The 22,960-nt window shown below is 39.2% G+C and overlaps 1 protein-coding gene and 1 long non-coding RNA gene across 2 annotated transcripts; one reads left to right on the top strand and one right to left on the bottom strand.

The window, feature by feature from the left end:
• The first annotated feature begins 14,515 nt into the window (after positions 1–14,515).
• LOC145097036 (uncharacterized) lies at positions 14,516–19,017 on the top strand. Its single transcript, XR_013704204.1, has 3 exons — positions 14,516–15,340; positions 15,430–18,618; positions 18,708–19,017. It is a non-coding gene; the product is annotated as an uncharacterized LOC145097036 (long non-coding RNA).
• A 1,111-nt stretch (positions 19,018–20,128) lies between these two features.
• LOC145099365 (uncharacterized) lies at positions 20,129–22,708 on the bottom strand. The gene is made up of 6 exons (XM_079036953.1): positions 22,586–22,708; positions 21,767–22,132; positions 21,587–21,676; positions 21,235–21,487; positions 20,441–20,654; positions 20,129–20,363 (listed from the first exon to the last, which is right to left on the bottom strand). Exons 1-6 carry the CDS (start codon positions 22,706–22,708, stop codon positions 20,129–20,131), a joined length of 1,281 nt encoding a protein of 426 aa, XP_078893079.1.
• Between the last annotated feature and the right edge of the window lie 252 nt (positions 22,709–22,960).

The following is a 22,960-nucleotide window of genomic DNA, read 5'->3' as shown; positions in this document are numbered from 1 at the left end:
CATCAACTCGACAAGTTCCAAGGAAAATTTTCCTTTTAAAATAAAATTATTATACCTGGGAATCTGGATGTTACAATCATCCTCGATAACTAATTTGTGTGAATTGAAGAATATTAAGGTAAGTCGGCTATCACGATCTTTTTTGTGTATGATTTAGATGTTTAAGATTTGATGATGATATTGAAGTAAACAGATGATAATATGAATGAAGAAAATTAAACAATTATATGTTGTTAGAATGTGACAGGTTTGATTGTGCACACCGATTACTCGATGAAATACTTGAGGCACATCTTATTTCTATTTCTACAAGTTCAAATTCAATTTTTTGCAAGGTATGTTTTTTTTTATATTTTGCATAACATTCTTATTCCATTGGAGACATTTATATGTGGATGTCTAGTATAGCTTCAATTTCGTATCTCTCCTCATTATTTTCAATTAAGAGGCAATAATTTCAATAATTCAGGTTCGTTATGAAGCTTGACAATTGTTTGTTCTTTGTGTTTTTTTATCATATTAGCCACCATAATTCATGTTTTTGTGATTGTTCATTGTTATTTAAAGGGTCGATTGCACACTTATGCAATGATTGTTAAAGACAATAAAGTTCCGTAATTTTATCTATTTTTCTTTTCTTTTTATAGGGTTTTAATCGTAGCTGTAGATCTCCTTCTCCCTTGCACCCTACTCATCTGCTAGCTTCATAAGAACCTTGTAACCCCTTATCTTTTTTCTACACTCTATTTTAAGACCACTATATGGATCTTATTACATATGTTGTTTATTTCAGGACCTAACTATGAAACGAGAAAAATCAATGGATGCTTTGAAATATTATGGTAAAAAGTATTGTTTCTTACATTTATTATGCATTTTTTTCAATTTCTTCATGCTTTTGATATTATTTGTTGTATGATTTTATGTTGTTTTTCTAATAATGTTTCTATGTTTGTAAAACTTTGGTTGACGAATAGAAAAGAAATTTAGCAAATAATCTAAGAAAATGTTCTACAATGTTTGAAAACAGAGACACAAAGCCATAACAAATGATCAAGATCCTAAAGAACCAAAAGAAGCATATATCTTGGATGACTCTTCAAATGGGCTACAAATTTATGATCAAAGTGAAATAATTTATGTTGAAAAAAACATTGATCATCAATTAAAAGAAGTTTTTGTTGTAAAGTTTGCACAAATGGAAACAAGAATTAAGAAAATTGAAGAGGACCTAAGAGAAGTTACAGCTCTTGAAGTTTCTCTCTACTCTGTAGTACAAGAAAACTGCAGCTCGCTTCATAAGGTGCACAAAGCTCATAGTCTTTCTGTAACATTGGTGGTTGTCGAGGCCAACAAAAATAATAACCCTAAATATTACACACTAAAGTAGTGTATAGTGGTAAAGGGATCGTATCCATGGAGATTGGTCCAATTTTATAACTCTAAGAGAAATCTCTTTGTAAAATACTTGTTAAATAACAATAAAAACAAAATAGGGGGTTTTGGTGTTTTGAAATACTTAAAACAAACTAGAATTAACTATGATTTAAATAGACAATTTCAACCAAAATAAGGGTTTGATGTAAAATCAATAAGGGAGAGATGGTTGACTTAAAGTTTCCTCACTTTGACTTTTGATGAACATATCATTAGAATCCAATGGTGCAATACTTTGATTTAAATCCTTAATTTGGCTATAGTAATCCAAGGAGCTTGAAATTACCTAGACTTTTCTTAATTGTTGAAATGGCTAGAGAAGCTCATAACAATTTCCTTAGTCAAAGTCACTAATTCCAAATAGCATGTAATTAGTGAAAGTCAACTAGCATTAAGAACCAAAAAGTCACCAAATCCAAGAGGGGTCAAATGCTTTCACCACCATGTTGGAGGAAATGTTTTTATGATTGTGTGAAGCAAAAACAACACAAAAATCATTTGTTGCTTGCTAATTTGAGGATCCTTTACTTAATCAAGAAATTAGCCAACTAATCACCACAAACACATTTAAACTCATGAACTAAAACATACAAGTAATGATAAGATATTAAAACACAAAACATTCCCATAAAGATTCAAGAACATGTTCATGGATTCTTCAACATTCAACAAAAGTTCAAAGGATTAACCAAAAGTCAACCAAGATTAGTTTAGCCAAGCATGGCTAAACTCAAAGAAACAAAGTTAGAGAAAATTATACCAAACATTAAGCAAGAATCAAGAGGTAAAAATATGATGTTCCTCAAGTGTTCTTGGCCTTCCAAAGTCTTCAAAACTCCAAAGAGAATCTCCAAAAATCGGATGTCCAAGAGTCTCCAAAAGATGGGCACCAACCTTCCTCAAATAGCCTTCCAAATGGATTTCTGAAATTACCCTTGCAGAGCCTTGCGTGACCCGCATGCTGCCGCGCGGGTGGGTTGTGCGGGTGGTGCCTGACATGGGCTTCTTTGAGATTTTGGGCCTCCAAAGCATATCCCACTAGCCCAGATCGAATCCAATCACCTCCTAGCCCATTTTCTTCAAGTTTTTCTTCATTTTAAGCCCAATTTGGCCTCTCCAAATCCTCCAAACTCGCCCGGTTAATAATTTATGCACGCTCGAATAAACTCCCGCATTTTGCTAATTTAAAGTTTATTTCTCTCCAAGCCTTCAAATAACCATCAAGCTCGCTCCATGCATCATCTCCACAATCACCAAGCCTAACATCATTTTTGTCTACCAAATCTCATCGCTTCCCATACGTCCCGAACACTCCAGCTCCGCTAGACCCGAAAACCTGCAATTATGCTCACAAGATTCGAAAGTACCCGAAATAGTCATAAAATAACAAAAGGGAAAATATGCATGGAAATTATCTAAATTATGAATGAAATATGCTAAAATAAACTATAAAAAGAAGTAAACAAAACTAACTATCAAACATCCCGAGATTCAGGTATATTCCTTTCATCCTTGTTCTTTATTGTTTGGGCATGTTTAGCCCTTGAATGTTGGGTTTGTACCAAGTGAGTACGCTGGGCGTACCAGAGGGGTACGCTGCGCGTACTCACGCACTTAATTTAGACACAGAGTCGCCAAGGTACGTTGGGCGTACCTAGAGTTACGCCGGGCGTACCCGGCCCAGGTGCAAAAACCCTAATCCTCCTAGTGCACTATATAAAGGGTGTTATGGCTCATTCTTTAGCCTCCATATCAGTGCGTGAAACCCTAAAAGAGAGGCCCATCGTTCTTAGTGTGTGAGAGTGTTGATTTGAGCTTGTTGGTGCTTTAGTGGCTTAGTGAGGAAGAAGGAAGGGAGTTTTTGGAGGCTAAAGCTTGAGGTGCCATTTTGGATTTGAGATCTGCTGAGGAAAGGGCTACACTTGGAGGTATAAAGTTCAAAACTTTCCTCTTCTTTTGGATGTTGTTGTATGTGTCCTTTTTAGGGCTAAAAACCCCAAAAGTTGAGACTTTATGAGTGTAAAGTGATCCATGGTCTGAGATCTGTCCCTTTTCAGTGTTACTAGTGATTTAGAGCCATAAAGTTCCCATCTTGGATGTTACTTTGGAATCATGCATGTGTTTTAAGCCTTCTAAAGTTGAAGGTTGGATCATTTTGGGAGATAGTGACTTGTTCAGCCATGCAAAGGCTTAAAGTCATCAACTTTATGGATTAAGGGACTTAGATGGGGTCAGATCTAAAATATGGACGTAGGTCTTAACTGTTTAAGACCTCAAGAGTAAAAGGGCTGAATCAGCGGAGTACGCCGGGCGTAATCCCTAGTATGCGCCGCGTACTGGGTGGCGCTCCCCGATTTTGAGATGCAGCCGGGTACACTCAACGTACACATCTGGTAAGCGCGGCGTAACCCGGAGAGTTGACTTTTGGTTGACTTTTAGTGTATGGTCTATTGTGGGGCCTTTGAGCTATGAGAGGGGTAAAATGGTCTTTTACCCTTCTAAGAGTGTCATAAGAGAACATATTCTAGCCTTTGAGAGTTATATTAAATAGAGTGTTATTTTCATATGATTAGGCGGAGGCTAGGCAAGCGTTTACCGAGTCAGAGATTTACCGAGATACCCGAGGTGAGTCTTCTCACTATACTTTACCTAGTGTGGTATTAGAGTTAAGAGACAGAGTATTATAGAGTTATATGCCAGTGTGATTGCATGTTATTATGTGTTGTGATTTATTGTGATATGTGATATGCATGATTCAGAGTTACAGAGTTGGGACTTTCGGGTCCCTAGAGTTAGGGCCAGAGGGCCCACAGAGAGTTGGGGCTGGAGGGCCCCACTGAGACACATTAACTAGAGGGTCAACAGAGTTACAGCCTCGAGTGGCTATTATGTGATTAGTGTGGTATTTTGGGGAACTCACTAAGCTTATGCTTACAGTGTTCAGTGTTATGTGTTTCAGGTACCAGTGATGACCGTGGGAAGGCGCCAGCTTGATTCGTACACACACATGGGATTGGATGTATTTTGATCTTGGGAGACATTTGTGAAATAAAAACATGATGTTATGACATTTTATGAATGAATGGTTTTAATTATAAATGTGTTTTCCAAACGTGAAAATTTGTTTTAATTTTTACGATGTTACAAGTTGGTATCAGAGCCTAGGTTTGAGGGATTCGGGTGCACCTTCGGGCGTATCTGAACTCAAACCGAGGATTTGAGAAAATTTTGATAATAAAACAAGTTTTCAAAAGAAGAACTTGCGAGGCAAACAAAGCAGAATCGTGTGTACGAACAGCCAGTGCTCGAACGGTGATTTCCTAAAATACCATTATTATAAGTGTTATGAGATATGATGTGATATGTTATATGATGAGCTATGATATATATGCTAGAGTAGACTGGGTATTCTTATTAGGACTAAAGTGGCCTGATATGTGATGCCTGAGTCTAGGAGTCTTGTTGCTATGAATATTTCAGAGTGGTTAGGTAGCAGCGAGGAGATTGTGAGAGATATATTTGCGAGTATCATATGATTAGAGAGAGTAGAGTGCTTGGGACTTGGGACTCTGGGAGGAGGACTTGGGGTGGATGCTGATGCGGTATGGACAATAGTATTGGGCCCGTACTACTAAAGACATTGGGTCAGTGCACTGTCAAAGTAAGAATCTTTGGAGTACCAAGGAACAAGTAGGATGGAGTACTCGAGTGTGAGTATACTCAATCGAGTCCCTGATATTATTCTTATGTTGTATTTCAGAGAGAGAGATCATGGTTGGGACTCGCCACACATCAGGGACCAGTTGTACGAGGGATGAGGAGATCCGTAGGATCATCCAGGAGGAGGTGGCTGCGACCATCAGGACAGAGATACCAGAGATGTTCGGGTCTATCAAGACCACGTTGATAGAGACATTTGATGAGAAGTACGCTGATCTTTGTGAGGCTGCTTTTGTTGCAGCCACTGCAGCTATAGTTGCGACGAGGCCGCAAGGTGGTGATGCGTTGCTGTTCCGAGAGTTCAGCAACACAAAACCACCAGAGTTTGATGGGACCCAGGACCTGATTGCGGCGATGAGATGGATTTCAGACATAGAAGGGTGTTTCTTTACTTGCTCATCTCCTGAGCATTTGAGAGTCCGGTTCGCACTGAACTAGCTTCGCTTGGGAGCGAAGGACAGGTGGAAATTTGTGACGGCGCACTATGTGCCTGCTGAGCTTGCAGCAGTGACCTGGGAGAGGTTCACTGCTATGTTCCGAGATAAGTACGTTCCCCAGGTGGAGAGGGAGCATTTGGCCCAGGAGTTTCTGACCCTCAAGCAGGGTACTGAGTCTGTTACGGTGATCACGAGGATGTTTCATGAGCGGGCGATGCTCTGCCCAGAGCATGTGTCCTCCGAGCAGGCACGTATGAGTCGATATTTGAGCATTCTAAGGAGGGACATACGTGAGTTCGTGGCGAAATCGACGTACCGGACATTTGCCGAGCTTCAGGCAAATTCCCGGAAGAGGGAGATAGAGCTGGACACTCAGGCTAGGGAGGAGGCTGAGTCTCAGGGGAGGGATCGGCGACCAGTGCAGTCTCAGCCGGTAGCCAAGCGGGCCAAGCCCACCGATTCGAGATTAGGGAGCCAGAGGGGCCGCACTTGTGGCAAGTGTGGCAAGAGCCACGACGGGGTGTGCAGAGTAGGGTCTTGCTACAAATGTGGCAAGGAGGGGCATATGCCCAAGGACTGCCCCAAGGGGTTTGTAGTATGTTGTCACTGCAACCAGACCGGACACCGGAAGGCAGAGTGTCCGCAGTTGTGGGGATCAGCGCAGGGAGCACCTCAGGGATCTGCCCCTGCCGCCATCAGAGCTACCGAGAGTCGGCCAGAGAAGGCCGAGGCGCCGAGGGCATGAGGGAGAGCCTTTCAGTTGACCGCGGAGGAGGTCCGCGCAACGCCCGATGTCGTGGCTGGTATTTATTCTTTCGTGTATTTATTTTGATGTTGAGATATTGTGCTTATATTATGTTATGCGTAGGTACTTTTCTTGTGAATTCTGTACCTGCCTTGGTGTTATTTGACTCGGGTGCGAGTCGGTCTTTTGTATCTTTGGATTTTAGTCAGCATATCAGTGTTAGTCGTGAGGCGTTGAGTCGGCCTCAGAGAGTTTCCATAGCTGACGAGAGGGTGATATATGCCACAGAGGTGATCCATGGGTGCGTATTCAAGATTTTCGGTGTTGAGTTCCCGATTGATTTGGTTCCTATTGTGATGGGCGATGTCTGTGTCATTGTGGGCATGGACTGGTTGAGCAGATTCGGTGCGGTTATCGACTGCAAGCGTCAGCTGGTGACCATACAAGACCCTAGTGGGGGAGTTCTTACGGTGTACGGCGAGGGTACACGTTCCGGGTCAGCGTTTTGTTCGGCCGCTAGAGTGAGGCAGTGTCTACAGCAGGGTTGTAAGGGCTTTGTGGCGTATGTGATGGATACGCGGGTTGATTCAGAGAGACCGAGGTCAGTTGAGGAGGTTCCGATAGTGCGTGAGTTCCCGTAAGTATTTCCAGAGGAGTTGCCGGGTGTGCCTCCCGAGAGGCAAGTGGAGTTCAGTATCGATTTGGTTCCGGGGGCCGCGCCTATTGCCAAGGTGCCCTATCGCCTTGCACCTCCAGAGATGCAAGAGTTATCCTCGCAGCTTCAGGAGCTGTTGGGAAAGGGATTTATTCGGCCGAGCAGTTCGCCGTGGGGAGCGCCTATCCTTTTTGTCAAGAAGAATGATGGTTCACACCAGATGTGCATTGATTACCGGGAGTTGAACAAGCTGACGGTCAAGAACCGTTACCCGTTGTCGAGGATCGATGGTTTGTTCGATCAGTTGTAGGGAGCATCTTGGCTCTCCAAGATCGATTTGAGGTCGGGGTATCATCAGGTAAGGGTGCGAGATGAGGACATTCAGAAGACAGCATTCAGGACTCGTTATGGGCATTATGAGTTTGTGGTGGTGCCTTTCGGACTCACCAATGCCCTGGCAGTGTTCATGGATCTCATGAACAGAGTGTGCAGGCCGATGTTGGATCGGTCGGTGATCATGTTCATCGACGATATCTTGGTGTATTCGAGATCCAGAGAGAAGCATGAGGAGCATTTGAGGGAGATCCTCGGAGTACTGAGATCGGAGAGGCTTTACGCCAAATTCTCCAAGTGTGATTTATGGTTGCGAGAGGTCCAGTTCCTTGGGCGCCTCATTAACCAGAAGGGGATATTGGTCGACCCGGCCAAAGTGGAGGCAGTGATGAGTTGGGAGGTGCCGAGGTCACCATCCGAGATCAGGAGTTTCTTAGGGTTGGCAGGCTATTATCGGAGATTTATCAGGGATTTCTCCAAGATCGTCGTGCCACTCACCAGGTTAACCCGGAAGGGTGTCGCTTTTTCATGGGGACCAGAGCAGCAGACCTCCTTTGAGACGCTTCGCCAGAGGCTATGTGAAGCCCCAGTGTTAGCCCTCCCAGAGGGATGGAGGACTTTGTGGTGTATTGTGATGCGTCGATCTTGGGGTTGGGAGCGGTGCTGATGCAGAGAGGGCATGTGATAGCATACGCATCGAGGCAGCTGAAGCCTCATGAGACGAGGTATCCCACCCACGATCTAGAGTTGGGGGCAGTGGTGTTCGCCCTCAAGATTTGGCGTCACTATCTATACGGGGTTCGGTGTACGATATACACGGACCACAAGAGCCTAAAGTATTTGATGGATCAGCCCAACCTAAACATGTGACAGAGGAGGTGGTTGGACGTGGTCAAGGATTATGATTGTGAGATCCTGTACCACCCGGGCAAGGATAATGTTGTAGCCGATGCACTGATCCGTAGGGCGGAGAGCACCCCATTGCGAGATGTTTGTTTGAGATTGACCGTGATAGCTCCGGTGTTGGACACCATTCGTGGGGTACAGGCTGAGGCTGTGCAGCCTGAGATACAGAAGAAAGACCGAGTTGTTGGGTTGGTATCGGAGTACGTTACTTATGGCCGGGGGCTTATGACATTTCAGGGGCGTATATGGGTACCGTTTGTGGGAGGGACGCGTACCATTTTGATGGAAGAGGCTCATCGGTCGAAGTTCTCGATCCATCCTGGGGCCACTAAGATGTATTTAGACCTGAAGAGGGAGTATTGGTGGCCCTGTATGAAGAGTGATGTCGCGTGGTTTGTTGAAAGGTGCTTAACCTGTCGTAGGGTTAAGGCCAAGCACCAGAGACCGCATGGTAAGTTGCAGCCGTTGGAGGTTCCCGAATGGAAGTGGGAACAGATTACCATGGATTTTATCACCAAATTGTCAAGACTGCTAGGGGAGTCGATGCAATTTGGGTTATTGTGGACAGGTTGACAAAGAGCGCCCACTTCCTTGCTATCAGTGAGAGCTCATCCGCAGAGAAGTTGGCAGAGATGTACGTGAGGGAAGTGATATCACGGCATGGAGTGTCGATCTCGATTGTCTCAGACCGAGATGTGCGTTTCACTTCCAGATTCTGGAAGAAGTTTCACGAGGAGTTGGGTACTAGGCTACATTTTAGTATCGCATATTACCCCCAGACTGATGGTCAGAGTGAACGGACGATTCAGACGCTCGAGGACATGCTCCGGGCATGTGTGTTGGATTTCGGGGGGAGTTGGGACACATATTTTCCCTTGGCAGAGTTTTCCTACAACAACAGCCATCATTCGAGCATTGGTATGCCACCCTTTGAGTTGTTGTATGGGAGGAGGTGTCAGACTCCCATTTGCTGGGGAGAGGTCAGGCAGCGTATTATGGGTAGTACAGAGATTGTGTTGCAGACGACTGAGCAGATACAGCAGGTCAGGCAGAGGTTATTGACCGCTCAGAGTCGTCAGAAGAGTTATGCGGACAGGCGCCGGTCCGAGCTCGAGTTCCGAGTCGGCGACTTGGTACTCCTGAAGGTCTCTCCTTGGAAAGGAGTGATCCGATTCAGGAAGAGGGGCAAGTTGGGGCCCCGTTATATCGGTCCTTTTCGGGTGATTGCAAGGGTAGGCACGGTAGCCTATCGATTGGAGCTACCTGTAGAGTTAGGTCAGATCCATGACACTTTCCATGTGTCGCAATTGCGGAAGTGTATAGCCGATGAGTCGGCAGTGGTACCATTGGAGGATATTCAGGTGGATACGAGCCTAAATTATGCTGAGAGACCGGTGGCAATCAGAGATCGGAAGATCAAGGTTTTGAGGAACAAGGAGGTGCCTTTGGTTTTGGTTCACTGGCAACATCGAAAGGGGTCTGAGATGACTTGGGAGTCAGAGTCGGAGATGCGAGGGCAGCATCCAGAGTTGTTCGAGTAATGAGACTTCGAGGGCGAAGTCTAGTTCTAGTGGGGGAGAATTGTAACATCCCGAGATTCAGGTATATTCCTTTCATCCTTGTTCTTTATTGTTTGGGCATGTTTAGCCCTTGAATGGAGGGTTTGTAGCAAGTGAGTACGCTGGGCGTACCAGAGGGGTACGCTGCACGTACTCACGCGCTTAATTTGGACATGGAGTCGCCAAGGTACGCTGGGCATACCTAGAGTTACGTCGGGCGTACCCGACCTAGGTGCAAAAACCCTAATCCTCCTTGTGCACTATTTAAAGGGTGTTATGGCTCATTCCTTAGCCTCCATATCAGTGAGTGAAACCCTAAAAGAGAGCCCCATCGTTCTTAGTGTGTGAGAGTGTTGATTTGAGCTTGTTGGTGCTTTAGTGGCTTAGTGAAGAAGAAGGAAGGGAGTTCTTGGAGGCTAAATCTTGAGGTGCCATTTTGGATCTGAGATCTGCTGAGGAAAGGGCTACACTTGGAGGTATAAAGTTCAAAACTTTCCTCTTCTTTTGGATGTTGTTGTATGTGTCCTTTTCAGGGCTAAAAACCCCAAAAGTTGAGACTTTATGAGTGTAAAGTGATCCATGGTCTGAGATCTGTCCCTTTTCAGTGTTACTAGTGATTTAGAGCCATAAAGTTCCCATCTTGGATGTTACTTTGGAATCATGCATGTGTTTTAAGCCTTCTAAAGTTGAAGGTTGGATCATTTTGGGAGATAGTGACTTGTTCAGCCATGCAAAGGCTTAAAGTCATCAACTTTATGGATTAAGGGACTTAGATGGGGTCATATCTAAAATATGGACGTAAGTCTTAACTGTTTAAGACCTCAAGAGTAAAAGGGCTGAATCAGCGGAGTACGCCGGGCGGAATCCCTAGTACGCGCCGCGTACTGGGTGGCGCTCCCTGATTCTGAGATGCAGCCGGGTACGCTCAGCGTACATATCTGGTACGCGCAGCGTAACCCGGAGAGTTGACTTTTGGTTGACTTTTAGTGTATGGTCTATTGTGGGGCCTTTAAGCTATGAGAGGGGTAAAATGGTCTTTTACCCTTCTAAGAGTGTCATAAGAGAACATAGTCTAGCCTTTGAGAGTTATATTAAATAGAGTGTTATTTTCATATGATTAGGCGGAGGCTAGGCAAGCGTTTACCGAGTCAGAGATTTACCGAGATACCCGAGGTGAGTCTTCTCACTATACTTTACCTAGTGTGGTAATAGAGTTAAGAGACAGAGTATTATAGAGTTATATGCCAGTGTGATTGCATGTTATTATGTGTTGTGATTTATTGTGATATGTGATATGCATGATTCAGAGTTACAGAGTTGGGACTTTCGGGTCCCTAGAGTTAGGGCCAGAGGGCCCACAGAGAGTTGGGGCTGGAGGGCCCCACTGAGACACATTGACTAGAGGGTCAACAGAGTTACAGCCTCGAGTGGCTATTATGTGATTAGTGTGGTATTTTGGGGAACTCACTAAGCTTATGCTTACAGTGTTCAGTGTTATGTGTTTCAGGCACTAGTGATGACCGTGGGAAGACGTCGGCTTGATTCGTGCACACACATGGGATTGGATGTATTTTGATCTTGGGAGACATTTGTGAAATAAAAACATGATGTTATGATATTTTATGAATGAATGGTTTTAATTAAAATGTGTTTTCCAAACGTGAAAAATTGTTTTAATTTTTACGATGTTACACTTTCTACACTTTATAGATATATACAAGCAACCAAGTATCTATTGCTAAAAACATTATATCAGGGCTTACTATGATTTCCATGTTTGGTGGGAAGGATGTTTCAAGGTGATTTAATTTATAAGCAACCCAATTTTGCAATGATTTTTGAATCTTTGTTTATTGATATCGCATACCCACTTTGCATTTGACGGATAAGCTTTTAGTGGTCAAACATTTTACGAGTGGTCGCTAGTGCAAACCTAGTCTAGAGATGTTGGGGATATGTCTTACAATAGCATTAGAATGATTCATGAGCATTGGATTCATCCATATTATAGCTTTGAGAATATTGCAACTTATTTATAAAAAGAAAAATTACAATGTTTATAAAGGTATTTGAGAAAGGAATGGAAAAAGAGTTTTGTTTTATATCGTAAACGGATTTTATAACAATGTCATTACGGGACAAGTTATGGTTTATGCTACTACATATTATTTATTATACATATCTTCTCACTTCTCACTCGTGCGTCAAGTCAAACTACTTTCATATTCCTATCTACAAACCTTTATAATGGAAAAATATGTACATACAAAGGTTGTATGTAACCTACTACTATTTGATCACAATATCACCATTTGGGGTTTCAACTGATTTTTGTTTCAAAGTCTTTCTTCTATAGATCTCAACTTAACATAATGACTTGAAATCCCACTTCAATTTCCACACATTTATTTTCCTATTAAAAAAATCTTACAATTTTAGAATGTGCAACTATGGAAATTTATCTATAAAAAGAAACATGGAAATTTGAATAACACACATTTCGCTTTTATTCTCAGGGTCCATAGCAGCAGATAGGGACATTGTACTATCTCTTCGGTGGCCTATCCAATTCTAACAACAAGGTTTTACATGATTTATGCATCTCATTAAGAACGATTTTTAGTTTTTCCAATACCAAAAATGTTATTGGAGGTATTATTAAAAGAGTGATTATTGCATCAGGTTCTCTTTGATTCCAAACCAAATGGATATTTTACAACTTCTTAACCTCTTTATTCTTTCCGCAAGTGGTATGAAGATGGCAAAGATTGATGTGAGTGTTTGAAGACTGAAATGTACTGGCCAGAACTTCCAATATGTTCATTTTTCAGTTGACAAAAATACCATTGAAACTTCATTTAGGTAACCCATATAATTTGTTTCTATATCTCCTAGAAGGAAGATGTCCAAAACATAGTTGAATGGAGGGTATGTATTTTCTAACCGTAAATGTGTTTTTTTATTTAATTGACTCCGACTAACATCTCCTTAACCACATTGATTTTGTAGAATGATTTGAAGGTTTTGAGTAGTTTTAAACGTCAAATCTGGTGAAACACCAGGGGCTTCAACCCTTGTGGGTTTTCTTTTCCTTTGCGACCACATGGATTGAATTGTATTCTTCTAAACATTGATCGTTAAAAAGTGTTAATCACTAAAATGAATGTTAATGAGATTTTTATATCATAATAAACAACAACTTTTACCAAATTTCCTTGTTTGTACATTCTTTTATGAATTGTACAAGCATTTATTTGTATATATTGAATAAATGCTTATGAAGTTCATGTAGGTGTTAGGCTATTTCAAATATATCGGTTAATTCCAAATAAATATAAAGGATGACATGTATTTATCATTTTTTTTCATTCTAATTGTTTCTAGTCATATGTCGCATGGTTTCTTCTTAATCATGGTCGTTTGGAATGAAATTCAAACATTTTTAGTTATCGGTTTGACAGTTTGCATGGGGTTAGCATCTACATGAGCTTAGCAAATGAGAACAAATACACAATTTGTATTAGTATTGTAATCGCTACTTTCATTTCAACTCTTTTAAAATCCTAATATTTTGTAAACTACTGCTACATTAACATTACATTAATTATATTTAGTCTTCACTTTTATTTTTCATTCATATAGAGATTGTATATTGAGAATTATAATCTATCGTATGAGTTTTCTATCATTAAATAAAGAGGTATCAAATTGAATCTTTTGCTAAAATAGAAAATTTTGGTCCAGTGTCTGAAAGCTTTCAAAATACTTAGGTTGCTATTTTTTTTTTTTTGAATTTTTTTTCCGAAATACAATCTCAAAGAAGGAATGATACGCCCTTAGGAGATCTATCAATTCTTTCTAATCTCAAACATGAGATTTTCCATGCACTCTCCTTATTCATATTATATTTCAATAAATAAATCTAAAAAAAATCTTTTAATCCCTATCTAATAAAAGAGTGCAAAATTGCCAAGCCACTTGTGAAAGTTAATTTACCATTTTACCCTTCATCGGTATAATTATGTAATCTTCCTTCAATCTGGCCTTCTTCCCATATTGAAATGTATTCGGCTTCTGAAAATTGAAATTCACCCCTGGCTCTTAATCGCTATTACCTCATTCACAACTTATAAAACCATAAACCTATTTTCTCCACCCTCTCTCGAATGCGCCAACCATCACACCAACGCCAGACCTTACACATCACACCGAAGCAATCATTGCCCTCACTATTCTCATGCAAGCTCCTTGAGAATCAAAAAGATAAAAATCGAAATCACGTTGACAAAAGAATGATCATCAACATACCCAATGTATATGAGATTCTCCGCACCGTGAACTAGGACTAAAATTATCATGACAGGCCACTGCAACCACAATATTAAATGATTTTTCAATTGATATATTACATTAAAAAAATGGAATATTTGAGTTATAAACGTATACATGTGATAAGAACCCATAAAGTGAAAATCCTTGTAAGACATTCTCCTAAACTTTAATGCAATTTATTTATTGTCATTATATATATATATATATATATATATATATATATATATATATATATATATATATATATATATATATATATATATATATATATATAGATGAACAGGACTTCTCTCTGATTGGTGGGTTTTTTTTCTTAAATTCTTATTTATCCTTCATTAATTTTTTATTTCTATTTTTTCTATATGTTTGAAAAAGTGGTTTCCACGTGCTACATCTTGATCGTTTGACGTTGGCATCGTCATCCCATCGGTTCATCGTTTTCTGCCATCTCTCCATTCACCGCTTCGTCTGCTTTTTCACCATCTGATTGATATCTTCTGCTTCATTCCTTCATACGTGTTCTTCCAAACCAACCCACAAATGTTTATGTGGGTTTCCCCATCTGCTTAAACGAACCACAGAAAAACGCAGATGCTCACCGCACCACAGGTCGAGACGTACATCGATTTTTTGAGGGATGGAAGAAGCAAGGGTCGGCACACACACATATAAACGGTCTCTCTTCAGCTTCTACTATGTCACTGCTTCTTCAACACTCGATCAAAGAAAGGTCCATCTAATTCACTGTCATCGTCAAGTTCATCAGGCGGTATTCCTTCGATTCTCTGTTTCTATTTCAATATCACATAAAAAATTTGTGGTTTACAACGATTGGAGTTAGTTTTCAGACGCATGTTGATGTTTTTTTCGCTCTTTCTCTTTCTGCTCCTCTGATAAAAGCTCTTTCTTCCTCCTTTTCCACTGCCTCAAATGCTCCACCTTCACTCGAGCCCTAGATGTCACCGCCAACGGAACGCCGTCATGTACACATATGGTGCAACCTACGTCGCCGTCACCAACGCCTGATTACAACAACCCTAACGCCATCAACAGCGGAGGCGGAGATTCTGGTGAAAACAATTACGCGTTATGACAGGGATCAACGTCAATGGAAACGCTGTAGTGAAGCGGAAGAGAGGAAGGCCGAGAAAGTACGCGTCTGATGTCTCTACGGCTCCGACGGCGGCACTGTATGGTCCAGAGGCTGCACAATCCGGTGACTTCTCATTTCACATGTTGATTTTCGATTTATGATTTCAGAATCCTCTTTTCCGTTCTCAGATCGTTTGTTTCTTATTTACACAGAATCACCTGAGTTTGGAAATTGGATGTTCCTGCTTGAGTAGTTGAGTTTCCGTTTTCTCCTTCCTTTACAACTCACGGTCTGGTCGTCTTTCCCGATGGAGGATTTAAAGGTACTCAAGAAGAACTCCTTACGAATGTCAATTTTGTCTGTATCGTCGTTTCTCCATCTGGTATGTAAGACTGCAACGCCCTGTGCCCACCAACTGTTTGATAAAATTCCTGTTATTGTTCATCTTCCCTTTTCATTTTTTCTTAGTTTTATAATAATGAGTATTGAATCAAAACTTTTTTAGATGATTCAATTTCATCATATTCCAACTGTTAATGCATATTTGTGATGGATTAGTTCATCACCATTCATGTAGTTGTGATATGACATCATAATTAAGCACCTCCAAATCCATACTTCTTACCAAAGATGATGAGCTGGAGTTTGTCATAACCAGAAATCACACCAGCACTAGCAATGTCACGAAGAAGTACTTCACTTCCTCACCTGATGTCATCATCATTCTTCTACGAATAGTGTCAATTAGGTAAGATGCAAGTCCTGCTCCATTTGTGATCACCCAACCAAGTGCAAAGCTAGCGAAGAAACTACCCTGAAAAAATGTGTCTCAATCGGTCCACATTAGTATTTAAGGGTAAATTCAAAAGACTATAAAGTAAATTTCCCAAATATTATCGATTTAGCTACTAAATTAGTCTATAATATTCATAAAAATATAATAGTTCTGTCCATAAATCTATCATAAAATGAGAAGAGCAAAAGGAAGAAAAAAATAATGTAGTTTCACCATCACATCATTTTAGCAACATAACTATTTTATATAAAAGATTAAACTCTTATTACATTTTTTACCATTAGAAAAAACCTATTTTCTCACTTACCCAAAGTTTAACCTCAATGAAAACAAACAGAGAAAAACACATTGTATTTTCACCGTTTTAAGATGTTGTCCATTTAGTGCCATGCAGAGACAATTTGAACAATTCTGCCAACTAAGCACCATGTTGGATGCCATGTCATACTTTTGAATCTTCTCCAATAGTATAATTGAAATCACATTAGATGTTTATTTTGGTATTATATACAATCAAATGATTGGGGATTTAACGAATTGTGAACAGTGGTTCTTTCCTAGATATAGCATATATCTTAAGTAAGTTCTCTTTCCCATTTCATTATATATCTTAACAGAAGGAACTGAAGCATGGGTTGAGAAGCTCAAGTAAGTTTGAATTTTACTATTCTCATGGTGTTTATACTTTATCTAATCTTGAATTACTATTTTACCCTTGTGTTTTCTTTTAATGCAAAGGTGGGGGCCTTGTGAAATTGTTGAATTACTATTTTACCCAATGTCGAAACTAGATAATTTTGCCAATTTGCTTTAATTGCAGGGATTCGAAATGAAAATTCTACATTCTTCACAGAAAATGATCCCATTTGAAAAGTGGGTGGAAATTGTCAAATTGTTGAGAGATAAGGGATTCGAAACGAACATTTTCCTTTCTTCTCCAATGTGATACCAGATGCGAACGGAACGCATCATGAGTCAAATTCTCAATTCACAAAATTTATCACAAATCAAAATCACAAGGCACAAGTCGAACCATTCCAAACACTTAACTCGAAATCAAACCGGCTAAAATCAATTTTGACTCCAAGCATAAGTGTTCGATGCGAACGATCCCAAGAAACCCGTTCATCATCAAGACCCCATCAGTCAAATTCCATTCGACTATTAACCTCAAATTGTTCGACTTCTAAATCCATTTACTAGTTGATACTTGACTCAAACAATAATATCGATTTCGACCTCCAAACATAAACATTCGACTTGACACAACATAACGTCAATTTCGATTTGAACTCAAATGATTAAATCGACCCTTATGCGAACAGAAATACAACAGTCGAACACAATTTTGACTCCAAATAAGGTCGTTCGACACTTCATAGACTAGGACACAAAAACACCTATCAATAATCGAAGTCGATTTCGACTCCAAAACACTTGCCATCAAATCGAATCAAATTCGTGTTTCAGATGCGAACAAACTCTAGTAAAGGCTTTCGACTCCAAGAACACTAACCCCAAGCAATTTCGACTATGCGACCACTAACTCTAATCAAAGTTAATTTTGATTTCTGTCAATTCCGTTCGACCCAAGGAGTTGAACGTTCCTGATGTGAATTAAACAACCTCTGCAACAGTTGAATACGACCTCGACTCCAAATCAATGATTTTCAATTTCAATTTCTATTATGACCATCTATCTAAAATTCGTTTCCAGTACGTGAATGAGGAACGATATCAGCAGAGTTCGTTGTCGACTTTTGTCACAACCTTGATATTTTCTAGTCAATAAAAGTCAAACCCGATAAATAAAATTTGAGCTTTTATTAAAGTTCATGACGGTTAGAAAATAGGGTTTTTTCCAAAATAGACCTTATATTTGCAGTTTTTTTCTATTTAAACCAAAAACTTTATTTATTTCCTAAAAAGACCACACCTTTTGATGTTCCTTGTTATTTATTATGCATAACCGGTTGACTAGTCAATAGCCGGTATCACGAATTGTATCCTTCCTGCATACCCTTTCTTTTCTACACTCGTTAGGTTTCATTCGTTCGCTTCAAGATACACAAGTCGATAAAATCTAGGGCTTTTTCTAAAATCGCACAACAAGAAAGCCATAACATCCAATTCTTAGTTCCATAAATCGCACAAGAAGGCTATGGCATCCAGGAATCAATAAAGTAAGTTTTTTTCTCGGTCTTACGCTTTGTTCAGCCCGATTTCGTTTGACTTCTTAGCTTCTAATTGCTTAGATTCCCATGATTATAAATCAATTTAATTAAAAATCTAGATTTGTGCATACTAAAAAAAACTGATTTGTAAAGTGGGTTTCTTCTCCTCCATCTGCGAAGGAATTCCCCATCAACAACTATTTGGATTTTATTTTAACCAACGAATTCCACACTCCTTTCAAGATTGTTTTGTTTCTTGCAAAACATGAAATACAATTGCATCTTCTTCAAGTATCAAGAGCATCAGAAGTAGAAGGATAGTAAGGAATGGTGAAGTTGAATTGTGCAAGTGTAATGAAGAAGCTCTTATGTTTACATCATGGACTGCAAAGAATCCTGGTAGAAGATTTTATGGATGTCCAAATTACAAGGTAAAATGTTTGTAAACTTTTTTTGGATGTCCAAATATAAACCTGAAGTTATGCCATGTAATGATATGTAAATGTTGCTTCTTTTGCAGGATGAAAGTATGAATTGCAAGTATTTCATGTGGATTGATGATGAACTTACAATCCAAAGGTACAAAGATCCACTCTTCAATATGCACCATGATATGAAGGGTATGGAAGATGAGATCAAAGAATTAAAGTTAAAGTTGAAGAAAAAAAGCGTGTTTGGAATGTGAAGAACGAAGAGTAAAGTATGTTAGGATTGTGGTATTCTTGGTAGTTGTCTTGACATTTGTCATCTTAAGGTTGTGTTACTTTTGATGAATTAAGGTTGTCTTGACATTGGTCATCTTAAGGCTGGTTATGTTTTGTATGACAAAATAGTTGGTTATGTTTTGTATGACAAAATAAGTACTTTTCTATATATGTTATTTTCAGTTTCCAATTTTACCCTTTTAAGGTTTACATTCATTCATTATTAAATTTTGTAGTTTTTTATATACAAAAAAAAATGTTGTTTCAGAAAATGGTGTGGGGGCTGTTAAGTTAAAATTTGGTTTTTCCTAAAAGCGTAACTTTATTACAAAAAAAAAAAAAAAAAAAAAAAAAAAAACATTTAATATGGGGGCTGTTATTGGGCCTTTATTATAAACTAATATGATATAATTTGATAGATATTTGAAAGTAGAATGTCCTAATAAGAAAAAGACAAAAATGAATGTAGAAAATAAACAAAGTACACAACATTTCATAAACAGTTTACAAAGGGGAATGTTAATCCAAAGTGGATCAGTTTCTAAATAACATGTGGGTGTGAACTTGGCCATCATTAACACTTACAAAAAGGCCAAATAATAAGTTGCAACAAAAAGACCAAAATGGCCATATTAATGGTACTATACAAAAATACCCCCACCCCCTCTACAAAAATACAATCACCTCTACTCTATTAGTCCAATGTCATTGGTTCTGCCGGGGTCGAACCAGGTGTAATAGTTTCAGGTACAAAAGTTACATCATCCATTTGTGTTTCTTCAATGCCTTGTTCTTCAAATGTGACATCATCCATTGTTGGTAGTTGCACAGTTTCTTGGGTAACATCATCCCTTGTACCCATTAGCTCCTCAATTTCTTGGGAAATGTATCCAGACTCCCTCAAATCAGCAACTGCTTGTGAATATGCACTTAGAACTTTAGTTTTTTTTTTTCTTGGTCTTTTTGAAGTACCTTCAATCTTCTCCACACTTGGCATTCCTATCTTCTTTTTTGGTTTGGGCTCAGGCTCCTTTGTAGGATTCTTACATGACTTTTTATTATGTCCAAACTCTTGACAATTGTTACACTTAACAGTTCTTTTCCTAGATCCGTCGTCTCCTTTCTCACTGGCATGCTTCTTCCTGTTCACAGTAGGCCTCCCAGGCATCCGCCTAGACATAGGTGGCAAAGGTTTTTCATAAGGAGTTGTTGGCCATAGGTTGCTACCATTCATAGGTTATAAAAAAGTAGCATAACTCTCCTTGAATCTTTCACTTGAAAACCAAGGACTGATGAAATCCTCTGGATTTTGCTGATTGTAAAACATTGCAGCTATTGCATGAACACAAGGAATCCTTGATAATTCCCATAGTCTACATGAGTAGTACCAAGACTGCAAATCTACACAGTAGGACTCATAGGTTGACCTTGCCTCAAATATCCCTCCACCACTTGGTATGACAGACCATGACCTACAAATACATTAAATGCACTTATTAGAAGCTGTAATATGCCAACACATGTTTCCAAATACAAGCAATGTACTAACCTATAGTGTTCACCAAATGTTTCTAATTTCTTAATGATTGCAGGGCAAATAGGAGCCTCCCACATTTGTTGTAGGTTATACATAAAAGAAACTCTCTCCGTGACACTTAAACATATCATCTCCAACATTGTTAACAATGGCCTCTTTCTAGCATCAACAATCATCGCATTGAAGCTTTCACTAACACCATTCTCAAAAGCCTCACATGCTCTATCTGTTAAAAAATAAACACACTTGTTTTTCAGATTTATGTTTTTCAGATTTCAAATAAACATACCTGTTTTTCAGATTTTCAGATTGTTGTTTTTAGATTTCAGATTTTCAGATTGCTATTTTCAGATTTAAGATTGCTGTTTTTAGATTTTCAGATTGCTGTTTTCAGATTTATATTTTCAGATTTTCATATTGTTATTTTCATATTTATATTTTCAGATTTTCAGATTCAGATTTATATTTTCAGATTTTTGTTTTTCAAATTTCTGTTTTTCAGATTTTCTATTTTTCAGATTTCTGATTTTCAGATTTCTAATTTTCAGATTTTTGTTTTCAGAATTTTGTTTTCAACTTTACTTAAATTACAACAACCTTATCCACTTTGATTTACAAATTCATCCACTTTGGTTGCATTGGAATTGCTCATTCCTTTGTTCAATCTAGCACATCAACAAGGGCAAAAACGTCCAAACCACAAATGTTAAGTGCAAACACCAAATGTTAAGTGCAAACACCAAATGTTAAGTGCTATATTAAAGTATAAAGACAAATTTAAGTAAAAAGGAAAATGTAATACTTACCTTGACAAAAGTAAGCACGACTCCATGAGCTCGGGTTATGGGACATTAAGTATTCATATGCACCCACATTTGTAGCCTTCAATCTCTCCATCACAGATATGAATTCAGGTTCGACAGTGCAACCAGCAGCAGCCCAAAATAGATCTTTGTACTCTTCTCCTTTATATGACTTCTTAAAGTTTGCATATATATGGCGAGCACATTGTCTATGCTCCGCATTTGGCAAGACCTCCTTTACTGCTTCAAGTAGCCCCTAAAAGAATAGCAATGTTATTTGACACCCTTTTTTATGAAAAAATGGACAAGAAACACTTTGAAATTTATGACATAAGGGACAAGAATAACAATATACCTTATGCTGGTCTGATATAATTGTAAGACCGCCACTTTCTTGTACTCCAACATCCTCACGAAGAAGCTCCAAGAACCATTTCCAGTTTTGCTTGTTTTCAATGTCTACCACAGCTCAACATATAGGATATACTTGGTTATTGGCATCCCTTCCTATAGCTGTTAGGAGTTGACTCTTTACTTGCCCTTTCAAAAAGCATCCATCTAATCCTATCACTCTTCGACATCCAGCAATCCATCCTGTTTTCAATGCATGAAAGCATACATAGAATCTATGGAAGTAATGTTTTCCATCAGGATTAAGGTTTACACCCACTTGCACAGTACTATCAGGGTTGGATCTTTGTATTTCTGCAGCATAGTCCCAAATTCTAGCATAATGATCACTAGCCTTCCCTTCAATCATCACCATTGCCTTATGTTTAGCCCTGTTGCATTTACTGATAGATAGAGTGATCTTGAATTTTGTCTTAATGAGTTCCCTCAATTCTTTAAGTTTAATAGATGGGTTGAAAACAATCTCCTTCACAAGATGAGAAACAATCCACTGAGGGGATACAAGGTGTCCAAAAGTAAACTTTCTTGAGCATGAGTGCTTCTTTTTCATTGACTTTACTTGGACTGTTCTTTCTGTGTTCATCCATGATGCATACAAACGAAAATAACATTTTTTTGTCATAATCTCTACCACATCTAGCTACTAACCTAGTACTTTCAAGTTTCTCAAACCTTAGGGGGTACCCATGGGCCACAGCGTAGTTAATAAGACAATTTTTCAATTGAGAAAATTTTTGATATTTCTCTCCAACCTTTGGTTCCATGAGATTCCACTCTATGGTGGGATCATGGACAGAACTGGAACCACCAATGTCATTCTCGTCATCTTCTAGATAAACTAAATCATCTACATATTCATCTTTTTCACCAAAAATCTCATATTCATCTTCAAAAAGTTGGTAAGAAAAGGATCGTTAACAGATTGGAATGAAACAGCTATTACCTTTTCCCTCTCATAGTCCATGGGCATGTCTGATATGAGAATTTCATCTTCGGGATCCTCATAATCTACGTATTTTTTCTTGTGTTTCTTAGTTTTCTTCTTGGCATCGTTGTTAGATGCCATGACTTTCTTGTTGTGCGATTTCAGAAAAAGCCCTAGACGTTCATATCGACTTGTGTATCTTGAAGTGAACGAATGAAACCTAGCGAGTGTAGAAGAAAAGAAAGGTACGCAAGAAAAGAAAGGGTATGCAGGAAGGATACGTTCGTGATACCGGCTATTGACTAGTCAACCGATTATGCATAATAAATAACAAGGAACATCAAAAGGTGTGGTCTTTTTAGGAAATAAATAAAGTTTTTGGTTTAAATAGAA

This window comes from Lactuca serriola, chromosome 4 (assembly GCF_051521515.1).
Source record: "Lactuca serriola cultivar US96UC23 chromosome 4, Lser_US96UC23_V15, whole genome shotgun sequence".
NCBI lineage: Eukaryota > Viridiplantae > Streptophyta > Magnoliopsida > Asterales > Asteraceae > Lactuca > Lactuca serriola.
This window is presented reverse-complemented; position numbering and strand designations above follow the sequence as displayed.